Below are 20,491 nucleotides of genomic sequence, written 5' to 3'. Positions count from 1 at the left end.
TTACAATATAAATAAAAAATGAGAATCAAAATTGTCAACAGGACAACAGTAACAACAATAACCAAGGGTCAAAATAACCATACATTGAACAATAACAATAAGCATACAGTAGAGGACATGTGCAGGTTGATTGGTCTGTCAGACACTGTCCCTCATCTTATGGCAGGCAGCAATGTAGTGCGCTGCCAACCCACAGCTCTCTGCGTCCTCCCCCAACAGGACGGGTAGCCTACTCTCATCAGAGAGGTCTTTGAAACCTTGAATAAGGGTTTCAAATTTGGGAAAATGACACTCTCTAATTGTTTTATATTTTTTACATTTTGTCAGGAAATGCAGCTCCGTCTCAGGTTCTGCTGTTGTGCAGAGGTTGCACAGCCTTTCCTCTACAGGGAGCCAGGTTTTCCTGTGTCTACCCTTTTCAATGGCAAGGCTGTGCTCTCTCTCTCTCTCTCTCTCTCTCTCTCTCTCTCTCTCTCTCTCTCTCTCGTTACCTCTCTCTCTCTCTCTCTCTCTCTCTCGTTACCTCTCTCTCTCTCTCTCTCGTTACCTCTCTCTCTCTCGTTACCTCTCTCTCTCTCTCTCGTTACCTCTCTCTCTCGTTACCTCTCTCTCTCTCTCTCGTTACCTCTCTCTCTCTCTCTCTCGTTACCTCTCTCTCTCTCTCTCTCTCTCTCTCGTTACCTCTCTCTCTCTCGTTACCTCTCTCTCTCTACCCCCTGTTGGCTGTTGTGTAAAAGCAGGATGTTATCTCCTATCTGATCAGCGTTGTCTAATCCTGTCAAGCGCCGTGGCACTTGGCGATCTGTCAGAACACACTGGGCTGTCGAGATTGGGGGATAACGAGAGGATCAGAATCTGTCTCGGGTCCAGGTCCTCTCCCAGGGCCGCTAGTACTAGCCCTCCTCGGAGTGGTGATGATTCAGAGACTGAGAATAGCAACAGGATTGTGAGAGCTCCGTTGAGTGGTTCACCAGATTTAGTTAGTATTGTTTTAATATCTAGCTTCTGTCTGTTGGCTGTTGGTGGGGATTGATGAGGGCAGTGAGTTCACTGGTTTGATGCTCTGTTATTGTGGTGGGGTTTGGTGAGGGCAGTGAGTTCACTGGTTTGAGGCTCTGTTATTGTGGTGGGGATTGATGAGGGCAGTGAGTTCACTGGTTTGAGGCTCTGATATTGTGGTGGGGTTTGGTGAGGGCAGTGAGTTCACTGGTTTGAGGCTCTGTTATTGTGGTGGGGTTTGGTGAGGGCAGTGAGTTCACTGGTTTGATGCTCTGTTATTGTGGTGGGGATTGATGAGGGCAGTGAGTTCACTGGTTTGAGGCTCTGTTATTGTGGTGGGGTTTGGTGAGGGCAGTGAGTTCACTGGTTTGATGCTCTGTTATTGTGGTGGGGATTGATGAGGGCAGTGAGTTCACTGGTTTGAGGCTCTGTTATTGTGGTGGGGATTGGTGAGGGCAGTGAGTTCACTGGTTTGAGGCTCTGTTATTGTGGTGGGAGTGATGAGGGCAGTGAGTTCACTGGTTTGAGGCTCTGTTATTGTGGTGGGGATTGATGAGGGCAGTGAGTTCACTGGTTTGAGGCTCTGTTATTGTGGTGGGGTATTAATGGCAGATAGGTTTAATTCTCTGGCTTTGGTTTTCCTCCAGGTTCTGTGAGTCTCCCACCAGTGACTTGGAGATGAGGAACGGCCGGGGCCGGGGAAAGAGGATAAGGCCTAATGGAAACACACCCGTCAACGAGAATAGCAACTCGTCAGACAACAAGGGCAGCGGCACCAGCAAGACGCGCGCCGCCAACAGCAGCAGCAAGGGCCGGCGGGGCACGCCGCCCAACAGCAACACAGAAGACATCAAAGCCAGCCCTTCGTCAGCTAACAAGCGCAAGAACAAGCCCGCTTCAGACATGGAGCCCAACTCCAGCTCGGAGGACACCAAGGGCAGCAAACGCATGCGCACCAACTCCAACAGCGGCCCTGGAGGAGTGCCCCAGCCACCTCACGCCGTCCTCCCTGGCAAACCCAGCATAAAGATGGAGCCACTGCCCCCGCAGCAACTCGACCGCAACTGCCCTTCGCCGGTGCTCATTGACTGCCCGCACCCCAACTGCAACAAGAAGTACAAGCACATTAATGGCCTCAAGTACCACCAGGCCCGTGCCCACAATGATGATGACATCAAGCTGGACATGGACGGGGACAGTGAGTACGGGGAGGACTCTACGCTCCACCCCGATCCGAGCAGCTGCAATGGGGCCTCCATCTCTCAAAAGGGCTGCTTGTCACCGGCCCGCTCAGTCACGCCCAAGGGTAGGGGCTTTGAGGCCCAGACTCCGTCGCCCTCCTCGGGTAAGTTTGGCTCCAAGCAGGGTAAAAAGAAGCCCTGCGAGGTCGATCTAGAGGCAGGGGGCATGCCCATGGATGGCTGTGAGGACGGGCCCTGCCTAACGGACGAGGCCAGCAACGACGGCATGGACGACAAGAAGGACAAGGCCAAGAAGACGGGTAGCGGCTCCAAGGCAGATAAGCTGGCCCAGAAGGGCATGAAATCAACGCGGCCCATCGCCCCGACCATACCACCTCAGCAGCTCTACTCCCTACAGACGGCAGGCGGCTTCCCTGCAGCCAGCCCTGGCTCCACCCCTGCCATTGGTTCAGCAGTTCAGTCTATCCCCAAGAGCCCTCAGCTGAAAGCGATCCAGCCCAAGCCCTCGGCCCTGGGAGACCCCTCGTCTGTGAACCCAGCGCTGAGCGGCTCCAAGGACAAGAAGAAGAAAGACAAGAAGAAGAAGGAGGCAGGAAAGGAGGGAGATAGCCCCAAAGGGAAAGGGGGAAAGCCAGAGGAAGGCAAGAGCCCGTACTCTGAATCTTCGGACCCGGGGAGCAAAGGCGACGGGCTGCTGAACGGCTCATCAGACCCCCACCAGAGCCGGCTGGCCAGCATCAAGGCCGAGGCGGACAAGATCTACAGCTTCACCGACAACGCTCCCAGTCCCTCCATCGGCGTGGCCAGCAGGATAGAGGCTGGTGGCATGGCCCAGCCCCTCACCCCACTCCATGTGGTCACACAGAACGGAGCCGACAACTCCTCGGTGAAGACCAACAGCCCGGCCTACTCTGACATATCGGATGCGGGCGAGGACGGCGAGGGCCGGGTGGAGGGCGTCAAGGGAGTCAAGTCCGAGGAGCAGGCCACCCGAGAGGGGGCCAAGAAGGCCCTGTTCCCCACCCAAACAGCCAGCAAGGAGTCCCCCTACTATCCCGGCTACGAGAATTACTACTCCCCAAACTACGCCAACCCTAACCCTAGCCCGGGGGTATTGGCCACGGGGGGCACGCAACAGGAGGGGGCCCAGGTCAAGGTGAAAAAAGAGGAGCAGGAGGAGCGTAAGGTCAAGCAGGAGCAGCAGGAGGAGCGTAAGGTCAAGCAGGAGCAGCAAGAGGAGCGTAAGCCCGAGATAGGTGCCTCTGGACCGGGGCAACAGCAGCAGCAACAGGCCTCGGTCATCCAGCAGCGCTCCAACATGTATATGCAGCCTCTCTACTACAACCAGTATGCCTACGTCCCCCCGTACGCCTACCACCCGGACCAGGCCTACCACAACCACCTGCTGAACACCAACCCGGCCTACCGACAGCAGTACGATGAGCGGCAGAGGCAGGTGGTAGCCGAGCAGCACCGCGCCGCCGAGAAGAAATCAGACGCTGCTGGAAAGGAGCGAGAGCGAGAGGGCTCCTCAGGGAAGGAGCGGGGTGAGGAATGGAAGCAGAAGGCTTTGGTGCCCCCCACCCTCTCCAAGGCTCCCAGTGTCACAGATCTGGGCAAAGGCGGGCCGCCCCAGGGCAAGCCGCCCAAAGAGCCCTCGTCCTCCTCGGAGCAGACCAAGTCATCGGTCATCATGCCCAAGGGGGAGGACGCCAAGGCGCCGGCCCAGCAGGCTGAGGGGCTGAAGATGAAGCTGAGTGAAGGAGGGCACCACGGGAAGGGGGATGAACCCAAGGCGGGCATGGAGTCCGGCAGGCCCTCGGCCATGGAACAGGCCATGTGGTACAGACAGGTAACCTGACACGGTTGTGATTGGATGTTAGACAAATGTATGTCAAATGATCACTATAAAACTGAGTAGAAGTGCATGCTGGTTTGTGTATTCTGGGAAATGTTTAAGTGAAGGTTAATTTTTGTAGGGCACAACTGATGAGACGTCTGTAATGAGATGTTTTGTGTTGTTTTCAGGAGCCTGACTCGCGGCTGTGGCCTTACCTCTACCCCAGCAAATACCCTGAGGCTCAGAAACCACAGGACGTGGAGCGCCACAGGGAAAGAGACAGAGACCGAGGAGAGCGGGACAGAGACAACAGAGACCGGGAACGAGACAGAGACCGAAAGGGCAAGGAGGGCAGGGAAGAGAGGGCTCGGCCCAAAGACGCAACCCCGAAGGAGGAGAGCAAAGAGGGGGTTGAGCCCCGGTTGTCTTTGGCTTTGGAGGAACACCGGGGGGTGGGAAAGGACCCAAGGGCCACCGCTGGCCACATGCAGTTCTCCTCTCCCATGGCCCAGCACCAAGGCTACATGCCTTACATGCATGGAGCCTACGCCTACGGCCAGGGCTATGACCCCAGCCACCCGGGCTACCGCGGGATGCCATCAGTCATGATGCAGAACTACCCTGGTAAGAGTTAATGCCACTGCTTACAGGATACAGTGCATTCAGAAAGTATTCAGACCCCTTCCCTTTTTCCACATTTTGTTACGTTAGCCTTATTCTAAAATGGATTAAATGGCTTTTTTTCCATCATCAATCTGCACACAATACCCCATAATGACAAAGCGAAAACAGGTTATTTGAATTTTTTTGCAAATGTATTCAAAATAAAAAAACAAGTACCTTATTTATAGAAGTATTTCCGAATGCACTGTACATACAGCTCTGCCATTGGATTGTTAAAATCTGTATTGTGATGATGAACAAAATTGAAAAAATCAAATAAATAATGAATGAACCCTGATATGCATTAATTTTCAGGTTTCTTTGATTGTAAAAGGGAACACTTAATGACTCCAGTGTCATGGTGTTTAACCTCCTCTCTCACCGACAGGGTCCTACTACTCCTTCTCCCCCTATGGCAGTAAGATGGGGCCGGGCGAGGAAGGCGGCGAGAAGGCGATGCGGGCCAGCCCCACGGTCAGTGGCAAGTCGTCCTCCGAGGCCAAGGCCCTGGACATCCTTCACCAGCACGCCAGCCAGTACAAGAGCAAGTCGCCCACGGTCAGCGACAAGACCTCCTCGCATGACCGGGAACGGGAGCGCTCTGTGGCCGAGCGCGAGCGAGACATGGACCGGCCGCGTTCCTCTCCCTCGCAGCGCATCATGCCTTCCCATCACCACCTGGGCTACCCGCTGCTCTCGGGGCAGTATGACCTGTCCTACGCCACAGGTAAGTGATGGCTGGACGCCCGCCCACAAACAAGCACAAGGACACATCTCAGCCTTCAGCGTTGGCTAGCTGCTCCAATAGAACTCACAAGGACACATCTCAGCCTTCAGCGTTGGCTAGCTGCTCCAATAGAACTCACAAGGACACATCTCAGCCTTCAGCGTTGGCTAGCTGCTCCAATAGAACTCACAAGGACACATCTCAGCCTTCAGCGTTGGCTAGCTGCTCCAATAGAACGCTTTTCTATGGCAATCACCTAACTGTAAAATGATATAACTTTGTAAGACCTTTTTCTCCTACCTAAGGTATTACAGAAAAGAAAACAATAAGAAAATATCATCCGTAACTCAGTGTATTGACTAAATCTGGAGTTCTGAATATATGGAGGTGTATCTAACGAGTGGCTCTTCCTTCACAGGTCTCTCTTCATCAGCCATAGTTGCCAGTCAACAAGCCTCCTCCCCCTCCATGTACCCCCCCGCACGGAGATGAGAATGGTAAGGAGGAACCAGATCCTCCAACAAATGGACAAACTGACCCTGCTCACACACACACACACACACGTTTCTTCCTGATGTTTAAACATGCTCTTTAATCCAGAATAGTGCCAATATAGCTACACTACATGGCTACACCACAAAAGTATGTGGACACCTGCTCGTCAAACATCTCAATCCAAAATCGAGGGCATTTATATAGAGTTGGTCCCTCCCTTTTTGCTGCTATAACAGCCTCCACTCTTCTGGGAAGACTTTCCACTAGATGTTGGAACATGGCTGAGGGGACTTGCTTCCATTCAGCCACAAGAGCATTAGTGAGGTCAGGTACTGATGTTGGGTGATTAGGCCTGGCTCGCAGTCGACGTTCCAATTCATCCCAAAGGTGTTCGATGGGGTTGAGGTAAGGGCTCTGTGCAGGCCAGTCAAGTTCTTCCACACCGATCTTGACAAACCATTTCTATACGGACCTCTCTTTGTCTCGCTTTGTGCACGGGGGGCATTGTCATGCTGAAACAGGAAAGGGACTTCCCCAAACTGGTCCCCAAAGGACAAAATCGTCTAGAATATCATTGTATGCTGTAGCGTTAAGATTTCCTTCACTGGAACTAAGGGGCCTAGCCCTAACCATGAAAAACAGCCCTAGGCCGTTATTCCTCCTCCACCAAAGTTTACAGTTGGCACTATGCATTCAAGAAGGTAGCGTTCTCCTGGAATCCGCCAAACCCAGATTCGTCTGTCGGACTGCCAGATGGTGAAGCGTGATTCATCACCCCAGAGAACGAGTTTCCACTGCTCCAGAGTCCAATGGTGGCAAGCTTTACACCACTCCAGCCGACGCTTGGCATTGCGCATGGTGATCTTAGGCTTGTGTGCGGCTGCTCAGCCATGGAAACCACAGGAAGTCGGTGGTACCTTTTATTGGGGAGAACTGGCTCGTGGTAACGGCTGGAGCAAGAGTAGGTGGAATGGTATCAAATACATCAAAACGCATGGTTTCCATGGTTTCTAGGCGTTTGATGCCATTCCATTAGCTCCATTCCAACCATTTTTATGAGCCGTCCCTCCCCTCAGCAGTCTTGTGATGGAAACCCATTTCATGAAGCTCCCGACGAACAGTTCTTGTGCTGTCGTTGCTTCCAGAGGCAGTTTGGATCTCGGTAGTGAGTGTTGCAACAGCACTTCCAGGGGCAGCTCTAGCAGGGCAGAAATTTGACTAACTGACTTGTTGGAAAGGTGGCATCCTATGACGGTGCGACGTTGAAAGTCACTGAGCTCTTCAGTAAGGCCCATTCTACTGCCAATGTTTGTCTTTGGAGATGGCATGGCTGTGTGCTCAATTGTATACACCTGTCTGTAATGAATGTAACTGAAATAGCTGAATGCACTAATTTGAAGGGGTGTCCACATACTTTTGTATAAAATAAACGCTTCTGTCTGACTACTAGAAGGATTTCTGGTTGTTTGACGACACTGCAGTCTATGATGCCCTCTGCTGGACAACATATGAACCAACATCAACTACATTTCATTGAAAGTGTCAGTGTATACAGTATGTGCGATTTATCTGTAGGGCCTAACTACAATGTAGGTTTGTTTAATTCATGCTAGTTACAGGCCAATCATCTTGTTGAATGTGGATGTTAAATTCTTAGCATTGCTGTCATATAACTCTCCCCATCTCTTTTTTCCCCCACAGAGAGACCTGATTGGCAGACCTCGACCTTGCTTGTAGCCATGTGACGGGATCACACGAAGAAGCCTGCTGCAGAGCTCATTTTAAGACATCAGTTCAATGGTGTTTGGTGTATTTTTTTGTTTCTTCCTGGTTGTTCCGGATGTTCTGCTTCCTCCTCCCTCCGCGAGTGGGATGGCCACCCTACGGCAAGGCTTCCCGTGGCTGGGTTGAGGGCTCGCCGAGCCCCCTCTGGCCGGCCAGCCGGTCACTCCTTTGCACCGCTCACGTGATGGACTAAAAGGTCTGAGGAGCGGCCTGACGTGGCTGACGCGTTCTCATGGAGTGAGGCCTTATCACACGGACAGCCATATTGGAAGTGGAGAGTGCAGATGGGAGAGGGGGTCGATCAGAAACATACTGGATTACGTTTGAAATCACTACATAGAGATATGGACCTATAGGATTGATGGCTGACCCTGAGCCTTAGAGTAATAGGGTTGCAGCTTGACTTGTTTCATCCATCCACCAAACTACCCACTGACCCGGAGGACATTTTAAAACATTCTTTGCAATGGACCCATTTTATTTCGTTCAGTTTTGTTGTTGTTGGTGGGGTGGGGGGGGTCGTTGTTTGGGCCAGAGGAGGGGTGACTGAAAGGGGAGCGACTGGTTTTCATTGTCTCCATCCCTCTCCACCACTCTGGGCTTTCTATGCAAGCCGAAGCTGCTCTTCTCCTTATACTGACAGAGACAGCCCTCCTCTTCCTCTGTTCAGGTACAGGGGGAGGAACATTCAAGTTCACACTCTGTTGAATCTGTAGTTGTTTGTGTGAAAAGTTATCAATGGCCTACTTGAGTTCATTCAGAGAGTAAAACTATCCGTGTTTGTTTTGTTGAGTTTTATTTGTGTGTGTCGTTCGTTCCACAGCATTAGTCTCATCACTATTCATGTTTTTGTATTATTTTAGCAGTTTATTTGATAGATTTTTTTCTTCATGTCTTGTTGGCTTGACGACCATGTTTCCATCTCACTCTGACCCAGTGGTAAAACAGACTCCTTTGGCTGTTTGCGTCTGTGTTGAACGCTACTGACCTTTCTGTGGTGGCGGTGACAGCTGTCTCCTGGTTTCCTTTCCCAAAGGGTCATCCAGTTTACAAAGTAGCTCCAATGCATCTGCTCCAGCTCCCAGCTGCTCAGCAAGGGCCCCGGCTTAAAGGGAGAGGATATATTTGTGCCTGGAGGTACTTTGGCTTAGAGAGAAGAGGAAGGGAGAGGAGCGGGGATGTACCATCCTGGTGCTCTCCAAGCTCTGTGACCCGGCAGGTTGCGCTGATCAGAGGAGCTGACTGGACTCTTCAGATGCTGCTTCTAGTTCCATCCATCTTCACTGGGCACTGCAGAGGCTGGAGGAGGAGAGGGGTTCCCAGACAGGCAGCCAGACAGACAGGCAGCCAGACAGACAGGCAGCCAGACAGACAGGCAGGCAGGCAGCCCAGGTCGTAAAGTGCACAAGGCTTTTGTTTTGTCTGTTTGTGCACAGTGTCTGGGACCTACATGACTATGTATGAGAACGGTCTGCAAGCCACAGTCTCACCAAACTGCATCATGAATTATCTGCAGTCCTCCCTCATCAATGGGACATGTAAGAACACAAAGGAAACTCTCTAGAGCTGACAGTGGATGCTCAGTAGATATGACTGCTGCACTCTCTCTCTGTGCTGGCCTGTAGTGATGGAGAGACGGGCAGCTCTCTCTCTCTGTTCTGGCCTGTGGTGATGGAGAGACGGGCAGCTCTCTCCCCCTGTAGTGATGGAGAGACAGGCAGCTCTCTCCCTCTGTTCTGGCCTGTAGTGATGGAGAGACGGGCAGCTCTCTCCCCCTGTAGTGATGGAGAGACGGGCAGCTCTCTCTCTCTGTTCTGGCCTGTAGTGATGGAGAGACGGGCAGCTCTCTCCCCCTGTAGTGATGGAGAGACGGGCAGCTCTCTCCCCCTGTAGTGATGGAGAGACGGGCAGCTCTCTCTCTCTGTTCTGGCCTGTAGTGATGGAGAGACAGGCAGCTCTCTCCCTCTGTAGTGATGGAGAGACGGGCAGCTCTCTCTCTCTGTTCTGGCCTGTAGTGATGGAGAGACGGGCAGCTCTCTCTCTCTGTTCTGGCCTGTGGTGATGGAGAGACAGGCAGCTCTCTCCCTCTGTTCTGGCCTGTAGTGATGGAGAGACGGGCAGCTCTCTCTCTCTGTTCTGGCCTGTAGTGATGGAGAGACGGGCAGCTCTCTCTCTGTTCTGGCCTGTAGTGATGGAGAGACGGGCAGCTCTCTCTCTCTGTTCTGGCCTGTGGTGATGGAGAGACGGGCAGCTCTCTCCCCCTGTAGTGATGGAGAGACGGGCAGCTCTCTCTCTCTGTTCTGGCCTGTAGTGATGGAGAGACGGGCAGCTCTCTCCCTCTGTTCTGGCCTGTAGTGATGGAGAGACGGGCAGCTCTCTCTCTCTGTTCTGTCCTGTAGTGGTGGAGAGACGGGCAGCTCTCTCTCTCTGTTCTGGCCTGTAGTGGTGGAGAGACGGGCAGCTCTCTCCCTCTGTTCTGGCCTGTAGTGATGGAGAGACGGGCAGCTCTCTCTCTCTGTTCTGTCCTGTAGTGATGGAGAGACGGGCAGCTCTCTCCTTCTGTTCTGGCCTGTAGTGATGGAGAGACAGGCAGCTCTCTCTCTCTGTTCTGGCCTGTAGTGATGGAGAGACGGGCAGCTCTCTCTCTCTGTTCTGGCCTGTAGTGATGGAGAGACGGGCAGCTCTCTCTCTCTGTTCTGGCCTGTAGTGGTGGAGAGATGGGCAGCTCTCTCTCTCTGTGCTGGCCTGTAGTGATGGAGAGACGGGCAGCTCTCTCCCTCTGTTCTGGCCTGTAGTGATGGAGAGACGGGCAGCTCTCTCTCTCTGTTCTGGCCTGTAGTGATGGAGAGACGGGCAGCTCTCTCCCTCTGTTCTGGCCTGTAGTGATGGAGAGACGGGCAGCTCTCTCTCTCTGTTCTGGCCTGTAGTGATGGAGAGACGGGCAGCTCTCTCTCTCTGTTCTGGCCTGTAGTGATGGAGAGACGGGCAGCTCTCTCCCTCTGTTCTGGCCTGTAGTGGTGGAGAGACGGGCAGCTCTCTCCCTCTGTTCTGGCCTGTAGTGGTGGAGAGACGGGCAGCTCTCTCCCTCTGTTCTGGCCTGTAGTGGTGGAGAGACGGGCAGCTCTCTCCCTCTGTTCTGGCCTGTAGTGATGGAGAGACGGGCAGCTCTCTCCCTCTGTTCTGGCCTGTAGTGGTGGAGAGACGGGCAGCTCTCTCCCTCTGTTCTGGCCTGTAGTGGTGGAGAGACGGGCAGCTCTCTCCCTCTGTTCTGGCCTGTAGTGATGGAGAGACGGGCAGCTCTCTCCCTCTGTTCTGGCCTGTAGTGATGGAGAGACGGGCAGCTCTCTCCCTCTGTTCTGGCCTGTAGTGATGGAGAGACGGGCAGCTCTCTCCCTCTGTTCTGGCCTGTAGTGGTGGAGAGACGGGCAGCTCTCCTGTAATATTTATTCTAGGACTTCTAGTTGTGGAGTGCTGTGTTACTGGGAGTTGGCACATGCCCCTGTTCATTTTTTGGTGAATGAGCGCAATTGCAAAATGGAGTCTCTCCTGCAGGCCCACTTCCTCTCACCTCCCTCTCCTTTCCAACTATCTCTGTGTGTCTGTGTTTGGCTGCATGGTGTAAACATTAGCCCCTCACAATGTCCTTCCTAGTGGATCAAGTCAGATGCACATTTGCTTTGGGACACTGTTCCCATCTCCGCTCTCTCACTGTGGTTTCTGTTTATAGTGTACAGAGGAATTATTTTTTCAAAGGTTGTTGGATGCTATCGGAAAATGTCCTACGCTTTCTGTCTGTTAGCCTTCTCCCCCCCCTTCCATTGTTGATATAATATGATAAACTGTGGACTCCACCCCTTCAGTAGCCTCGGTTTTTATTCCCCCTCCACCAGTAGCCTGTATCCCCACTCTTGAAGCCCATGATGCTTTTTTACTCACCTTGTCGCACACGTTCCCAAGCCGCCTCGACCACCCTCAAGGAAAACAAGTCACATTTCAACCTTGTCATTTTAACCCTCACTCATTTGTTGCTCTTGTTTCGGTTCCATGAGATACTGCTTGTGAATGCTTTGTTTTGTTATTACTACCTGCCGGGATAGACAAAGGCTGAGGGCTGAGCAGCTGTCCACAGAGGAGTGATAGAGAGGTAGAACTCAGCAGATTCTCCCACTGCGTCCACTCTTCTCCTGGTCATGATCCCATTAATCCTGCCGCCGCCGCACAGCGCCCACTCAACCGCTTGTCTGTAAATCTGATTCGCTGTGATGCTTTCCTTGCCCTTCATGGATCTGGCGTGCTTGGGACTGCAACACAGGAAATCTGAACTAATAAATACATTTTTTTGTGTGTGTGTGTTTTATACATAAATGTGATTTAGCGAAGCCGAGGGGAATTAGACGTTTGTTGTGGCAGCGGCGGTGAAACAGACCTCAAAGCCACTAAAGTGGCGTTTTATTCACCAAGAGATCAGGCGAATGCTACCATGAACAATGAAATAGGCCGTGCTCAGAGCACTGCTCCCTGTGAGAGTCCATTCATTCCAGTAATACTGTAATAGTTATCCTAATTACACACGCTCCATTTCAACACCCTGCTAAACACTAATATAAGAAGCCTGTAGGATCCATAACGATCCAGTCACTAGGAAAGGGGATCTCCATTCAAGTCAATGTTCAATGACGGCTGGAACGCCATTCTATTGCTTCTATTTCTATGGTAGGCTCATCAAGGTTGACTTGGTTCTGTCCTGTAGTGATGTCAGTTCATATGTTACTGGTGTATGAATGTTGTTGACAGGTGACCTGGTTGATAGGCCCTACTCTCACCACAATACTGTTGATGCTCAGCCGTGATTGGGTGCTGGCACAGATTACATGTTTTTTCCCCCCCGTCCTTTTCTCTGAAGTAGAGGGTTTTGGTTTTGTTTGGAAATATGTCTTGTTATACAATGGGAGAAGAGCCAGTGTTTTAAAAATGCTTTTAACACGTCCTGTATGGAGTGAGATGGGAGGTGAGATCAGAACCAGATGATATATTAATAGTCATTTAACGGGTCTGTTAAACCAGAACCTCTGCTGGTGAATTTTTTTTTAAAAGATAAGTGGAAAAAAGCGCTTGATACATTTTTGGGGATTTTTAATTTATTTTTAATACAGACAGAGTTGATCATACTCCCACAGCAGCCGTTGTTGAGGTGTTGTCTCACTGTGCTTGAGTCATTCCTTGTGTTACTCACACCGCGGGAGGACGGAATGTTCTTGTAGGATTTCCTTTTCCTGTTTCTTTATTCATAACCCCGCCCCCTAAACCCACATCCCCAGAGTAGCAGCTCAGTATCAGTCATCGGTACTTGAAAGAAAGATGTTTACAGCTTTTTTTTATTGCTATGTGTTGTTTTGGTTCATCCCTCTTTGCCCCGTCCCCCCTTCCCCCCAGGGTTTCTCTCTTATGTAAAGTGTACATTGCCACATTTCTTTTTTTATACAATACTGTAACTTGCCTTTGTACATTTAGGCAAAAAATAAATCTTTTTATGAGACAATCACTCCTGTCCCGTCTGTCTTGTCTTTTTATCCACAGGGAATGAAAGGGAATGGATCACAATAGGTGTTGTTATTAGGAAACACTTAAGTTAATGCGTATGATACAGGTGAATGAGCACGACGCGGGTCCATGTGCACGACACGGGTCCATGTGCACGACGCGGGTCCATGTGTACGACGCGGGTCCATGTGCACGACGCGGGTCCATGTGCACGACGCGGGTCCATGTGTACGACGCGGGTCCATGTGTACGACGCGGGTCCATGTGTACGACGCGGGGTCCCATGTGTCAACATTCTGGTACTTGCTTGCATAAAAAAAAATCACAAAAATCCATTGAAAGACTTTGATATAGTTCAAATAATGGTTCACCAAATACAAACAAATTCACTATACACTTCCAAACTAGAGGCACACGCATACACTTAGAGCATTACAATCCTTGTAATAAGTAGTTATAACATCCTCATAATATATCACTGTGATGCATTATAATACCAAAGTGCAACATCAGGGCTGGACCTAGGCACTAATGGACGTAAGCGGCCGTTGTGGGGCCCTGACCAAATTATACAAATCAGTCAGGGTCTCTACTTAACGTTGAGAGTTAGAATGGTAGAATACACAGGGTGACATTTCAACAGTTTTCCCTCTTATGTCATCATGTAACCAGTTAACCATGTCATCATGTAACCATGTCATCATGTAACCAGGTAACCATGTCATCATGTAACCAGGTAACCATGTAACCAGGTAACCATGTCATCATGTAACCATGTCATCATGTAACCAGGTAACCATGTCATCATGTAACCAGGTAACCATGTCATCATGTAACCAGGTAACCATGTAACCAGGTAACCATGTCATCATGTAACCAGGTAACCATGTAACCAGGTAACCATGTCATCATGTAACCAGGTAACCATGTAACCAGGTAACCATGTCACCAGGTAACCGTGTCATCATGTAACCAGGTAACCATGTCATCATGTAACCAGGTAACCAGGTAACCATGTCATCATGTAACCAGGTAACCATGTCATCATGTAACCATGTCATCATGTAACCAGGTAACCATGTCATCATGTAACCAGGTAACCATGTAACCAGGTAACCATGTCATCATGTAACCAGGTAACCATGTAACCAGGTAACCATGTCATCATGTAACCAGGTAACCATGTAACCAGGTAACCATGTCATCATGTAACCAGGTAACCATGTAACCAGGTAACCATGTCATCATGTAACCAGGTAACCATGTAACCAGGTAACCATGTCATCATGTAACCAGGTAACCATGTCATCATGTAACCAGGTAACCATGTAACCAGGTAACCATGTCATCATGTAACCAGGTAACCATGTAACCAGGTAACCATGTCATCATGTAACCAGGTAACCATGTAACCAGGTAACCATGTCATCATGTAACCAGGTAACCATGTAACCAGGTAACCATGTCATCATGCAGATGAATTTAACGGACGCGTGAAAAAAAGAAGTCACGACCAGGCTGATGGAAACATGAAATGCCGGCACAATTTGTTCGTTCGACATGGTGGGATCATTTTGTGTCTAAAATGAATTATGCGAGAAATGGCGTTGTAAACACCTTTATGCTCAAATATTGATATAATAACCATCATGTCGAAGTAAATTTGGGGTCATGTGATGATATGTTGTGTGGTCCTCCCACTACGACTCATCGCGAAACATACAGTTTATTGGGATACAGATTAAATAAATTATGATGAACTTCACAGAGGTGGTGAAAGTGCAAGGTGATGAGCTTGATGCTCCTTTCCAATAAATATCGATGGTCTTATTCTGGTGACATGATCATCGATGCTTGGCTGCCGTTTGACAAATACTATATCATAATGTAGGTAGTCGGCGAGCTGTTGGCTACAGCGAATGTACAAAGACCCTGAGTGGCCACCTTTTGTATAGAACACAACAGTTATGGGTCATTCTTGGGCTGCGGTAATATTTTTTTTAAATAAACTTTTTTTTTTACTAGAATAAATGCATTTTCTGAACACCCCACAACATTAAGTACATATTAAACCTTCAAGAAAACACATTTTCCGATTTCGGGCATTAAAACCCTTTTTATTATTGTCAATTTTTGTCTGATATGGACACCATTTATCTTCAACCCTGTCACAGACAATATGGAAGTTGTCTGAATATGATTATAAAAGATACTTGTTATAAAAATCAACATTTACCTAATGCTCATGTGTCCCCCAAACCAATTAAATTATTATAAATATAAAATGTATGTAAAATCTCAATGTTGCTTTATTAAACCCTGAAAAAGACACGTGTCAGCGGGCTAAACATTTAAATAAAATCCTTTCAATTCAGAATTGTAACATAAATCTAATCTTCTTGGGATTGTCCTTAAGATTTCACACTGAGCTCAGAAATCACTAAATTCATATTTATTAGTCTTTGCCATTTTATTTAACAAATATTGTCATGTGACGGGGTTGAGACAAGGGTGACAGGGTTGAATACTGTAACGGGGTTGACGAGACGCATCGGTTTCCATATAAACTGGTTTAATATCAAAATCCCTCTAAGATTTACCCCAAAACATTTCATTTCAAAGTTCAACGTGTCATCAAATTATAGGACAATTTTCCAAGGGCATTTAGAATGGTAGAACAGCTGTGACTACAGCACTAGAGTCAGCATGACTATCCTTCTTCTCAGGAGCACCATATTCAGATATCATATTAACATGACAGAAGTCATGGCAAAATGTTTAGAATTGCAGGAAATTTGCTTTTAATCTGCAAACGTTTCTCTCCCCCCTATGACAAAATGTGAAGAATTGCAGGAAATAGTTGTAAAACTGCACATTTTTCTTTCCGCCCCATGGCAAAATAAGTAGAATTGCATAAAACGAGTTAGAAAATTGCAAAATGTTCTTTGCACCAAATTGCAAAATGTGTAGAATTGCAGAAAATGTACTTTAAAACAAATGTTCTCTCCACCTTCAAGAAGGGGGCCACTAAAATGTTTTGCCTATGATGTGGGGTGGGGGGCCCCCTAAAGGCCCTGTGCATAATGTATCATAAATCCTACTTGTTTGAAAATAACGTTATAATCGAATGCATACAATGTAATGTTGTGTTACCCCATGTATCCAATAGGGTGAGGGTGCATTATGTGCAGCATCCCATTAGTAAATGGAAACCAAGACAGTTCTCAGGGCAAACCTGACTAAATACAGTATGTTTGAGTGGTGTTGGGGACAATTTTAGCCAACCCTACCATTTTCCTAACCTTAACCCAATTACCCTAAACCACGTTAATTCTCCAAACATGCCACATGAATTATCCTAACCTGCTACGAAAAGTCACTAATGCTAGTCAAAACAGGCAGATATGCCCTGAGAACAGCGCATTCTGCATGATAGTCAGACCCTCTTTTTTTGTGATAGTGGCAGCAATTCTGACATTTTGAATGGCTTCTGTCCAATTGGTCACGAAAATGAACTAGTGAGGTAAAAGTTTGTTTGACATGTGGCTTGATATATATTTTTTGTTGTTGCGGTAAATGTGCTGTGATTAGTTCATATTGCGAGCCCTCATTTTGTAATGCGTGATCAGACAATTTTATACTGTGATTTTTACCGCGATTTGACTGTTTTATGCTGAAATAATGCGGTGATTGATTTACATTCGCAAGCTATCGCATAATATGCGGGAAATTGTTGATTTTGCAAAAAAAAAGAAGGTGAAATCACAGAATCCTAGAGGGACTGTGTAGTAAGGGTATATTATCATGTTACTATTACGAGTTATAAAGCAAGTGTTATAATGCACTATACGTGTCAAATAAGTGTAAAAATAAATCAAATGAAGCATTGTAAATGCCCTTATAAAGCATATGTGTGCGTTATTTAAAGTGTTACCTACATTCCGCTACTTTCATAGTGTTTTACTTAATTGTTATTTAGTTAGGACTGATACATTTGGTGATGCAGTATGCCACATTGACCAGAGTGGGGCTCTGGCTTACCGATAGACTTCTCCTCTCATCCAGGTTGTGAGAGCTGTTCAGCACAGCGCCATAATAATGCCATTTTTTCTCTCTCCACTCTCTCAAACAGTGCATTCATTGCACGTTGGCCTAGTTTATAAAAGTGAGTTCAAGGATATGGGTCAGAGTGTGTTTTCTTAGTCTAGTTGGGGATTTGCCAATAGCCCAGCTGCAGGGTTCTTTTCAGCTTTTCGAGAAATCAGGTGACCAAGCCTCCTGACTGGCAAAAAAAAAAAGCAGGTGAGCAAGCCTGACTGGCTCAATATAAAAGCGCCATACAAACACTCCAGTCTTGCACACAGCGGTTGCTATGGAGATGCGGTTGGAAGAAGGGAGCACTGAAGCTCACAGTCTCAAGAGAATGACTGTTCCTACCGGAGTCTTTGCCTCTGACTGTATTGAGTGCAATGGCGTTTTACATACCAATTTATAGTTTCGTATTCGGATTTTTCCCTCATGCGTAGGCTAATTGAGGTGGGTAAGTATATAGATTAAACAAATTAAAAACGACTCCTTTCCACAGATACATCAATAATGTCGAATAAAATGTGACCGATGAATACAACCGGTGTTTACAGTGATGCCAATTTAGCAATTCTGTTGCTAGATTTAGCAACTTTTCAGACTACCCTGGCAACTTTTTTTTCAAACAGTAGCAAAAACAAATTTTGCTACTTTTAAAAATGTATTTGGATCTTTTAGCAACTTTTGAAAAGTGTATCAAATGCTAAAATGCACACATTTTCCCTCCAAATGACACAAAAAACGATTCTCTGTCACACACTCAGTCACAACACACGTGCCTGGCTGCAAAAGTGCATTGTGAGTGAAATCAGCAGCAGGGGGTCAGCAGCAAATTGCAAATCATTGTTGGCTGACTTGCAGTAGTATGCGTTCGATGAGACTAACCCAATGAATATAGTTGGTCCTGAATGTTTGATCTTGAACAGAACTTACAACATCAATTCAACCTGTCTCAATCAAAATTGTACAGGAAAGAGTGGGAGTCTCTACCTGAATTTAAAGGGTGGCTGAAGACCGTAACTGGGGATGATTGTCAGGTGTACTGTGTATGTACTGCAAATCACATATGCTTGCAAAAATGTATGACATAAAAAAAAAAAACTGCAAAACAGTACAATCCCGCATGGAGCATTGTTCGCTGCTAGCATGCAATCATTTTAGGTATGGCTTGCAAAGCTGCCTTTTCAGATTCTGTGGCAGCAACAAACTTCCAAATGCACCGTACCAAGTGTACAGAAACGATTAGGGGAGTACTGGCTCCTTATTTTCTCAAAAGGGTAACACCAGATGTCGGGGGATGAGAAGTTCAGTCTCCTTTTGGATGAGTCCACTGATGTCAATGTTTCGAAATACCTGGTGTGGTGATTCGGTATTTCAGTGCTAAAAAAAGAACCGTTGTGTCCACATTTCTCGGGCTGGTTGAATTGGAAAGGGGGGGGCGATGCCAGATCAACAGCAAAGGCAGTAGATTAGTTTCTTGAGAAGTGTAACCTTAAAAAAATGAGAATCTTCAGGGTATTGGCGTCTGTGATGACTGGGGTGCACAACGGGGTGCACATGATTTTAAAGGAAGTATGTGCATTGGCCAATTTGGTACTCATCCGCTGTGTGTGCCATTCTTTACAATTGGCTGTCAGTGCAGCATCCAAAGAAACCATCCCTAGGAGTGTTGAGTACTTAATCAGGGAAACCTACAACTGGTTTTCCATTTCCCCAAAACGGCGCGAGGCGTACAAAGCAGTGTATGCCACCATTAATTGTGGCCAGAAACCCCTGCAGATCACCAAAGTGTGTGCCACACGTTGGCTATCGATTGAGCCTGCGGTAACTCGTATATTGAGCCAGTGGGAAGAACTGAAACTCCACTTTGAGTTGACCAAGGCCAGTGAGCGCTGCTACATGGCGGATGTGCTCTACGCCATCTTCATGGACAAGACCAACTATGTCTACCTGACATTCTTGAAATAAATTCTGTCCGACATACAAGTTGCAGTGAAGTCATTTGAGGGAGAGCAAACAGATCCTGTCAAGCTTTTGGACAATCTGGTACACCTCTTAACATCAATATGCAGCAGAGTAGTCAACCCTATGGAAAAAATGGATGTCCTGAAGGATGCCATTGATGGACATCTCAGTCCATCACCATACCTTGGGTACCTTTTAGAAAACACGGTGTACCAACTCAGTCTTGCGCCAGAGGACAAAAAGGTCATTCTTGCTTTAAGCAAGGAGCTGCAAGCAAGGCTCCTAGACAACCTAGAAGCCTTGCGAAACATGGCCTTGTTCAGTGTTAAGCACAATAAAGGCACCACTGAATTATTAAAGTAGCTGAGCTACTGGGATACCAGCCCCAAACAATTGATACAATTGTTTCCCAATGGAGAAACATCCATCTGTTTAGGTGGGACTCAACTGAAAATACAGTCCAGTTTTGGAGTGAAGTGAATACCTACCCGGACTCTTCCAGGTCAAATCCATTTGAAGAACTGTGCAAAGCTGCACTCGCTGCCCTCTCCTTGCCACACTGAAATGTGGATGTTGAACGGCTGTTCAGCCTAATGAGGGTGGTCAAGTCAAAGTTAAGAAATAGAATGTCACTGCACACTCTCAACTCCATACTCCTGGTGCAGTATGGACTGAAGCTGGCTGGTGATACCTGTTACCAGCATAAACTACCAAGTGAAGTTCAGCAGCAGTTTGGCACCACAGCAGCATACAGCTTTAAGGCCACTCCATCCTCTACTGCTGGTTCCAGCTCAGTGACAATGCAGTTGGACTGTGAAGATGAAGAGGATTTCCTTGTCAATCTATGATTCATCATATTTACAGTACGTATGCAAGGAGTGGACTTTCTGGAACTGGCGGAGACACAGCTGATTGGTGGCAGTGTGTACTGCAGTGTGAGCGAGAACAGTGGCAATATCTGGAGGAAACCTTTGAGCAGCTAGCCAGCCAAGCAGCACAACAACCTGGAGAGAGCTGGAGAGAGATGCCTAGCGCACACATCATTATTTGAGTAAAGTTGCTTGTTGAATAAGATAGCATATATACCTTTTTATTAGCTTGTACCTGTAATTGTTGATTAGTTAGGTAGCATGTTAACTAACTACTAATACACTGCTTAAACCTATAATTCTTCAGAATGTATAGATG

General features: G+C 47.9%; 1 protein-coding gene across 5 annotated transcripts in view; it reads left to right on the top strand.

Annotated features, from left to right (window-relative positions):
- The window catches only part of LOC106584692 (zinc finger protein 609), a 205,137-nt gene extending 191,884 nt beyond the window's left edge, over positions 1-13,253 (top strand). For all 5 annotated transcript variants that reach the window (XM_014170195.3, XM_014170194.3, XM_014170199.3 and 2 more), the window contains 5 exons: positions 1,647-4,053; positions 4,230-4,665; positions 5,093-5,431; positions 5,850-5,928; positions 7,628-13,253. In XM_014170195.3, coding sequence (XP_014025670.2) covers positions 1,647-4,053; positions 4,230-4,665; positions 5,093-5,431; positions 5,850-5,923 — 3,256 coding nt within the window. In that variant the 3' untranslated portion in view covers positions 5,924-5,928; positions 7,628-13,253. The remainder of the gene's footprint in view (positions 1-1,646; positions 4,054-4,229; positions 4,666-5,092; positions 5,432-5,849; positions 5,929-7,627) is intronic.
- Positions 13,254-20,491: the final 7,238 nt, after the last annotated feature.

This window comes from Salmo salar, chromosome 23, assembly GCF_965601325.2.
Source record: "Salmo salar chromosome 23, fSalSal1, whole genome shotgun sequence".
NCBI classification, from domain to species: Eukaryota; Metazoa; Chordata; class Actinopteri; order Salmoniformes; family Salmonidae; genus Salmo; species Salmo salar.
This window is presented reverse-complemented; position numbering and strand designations above follow the sequence as displayed.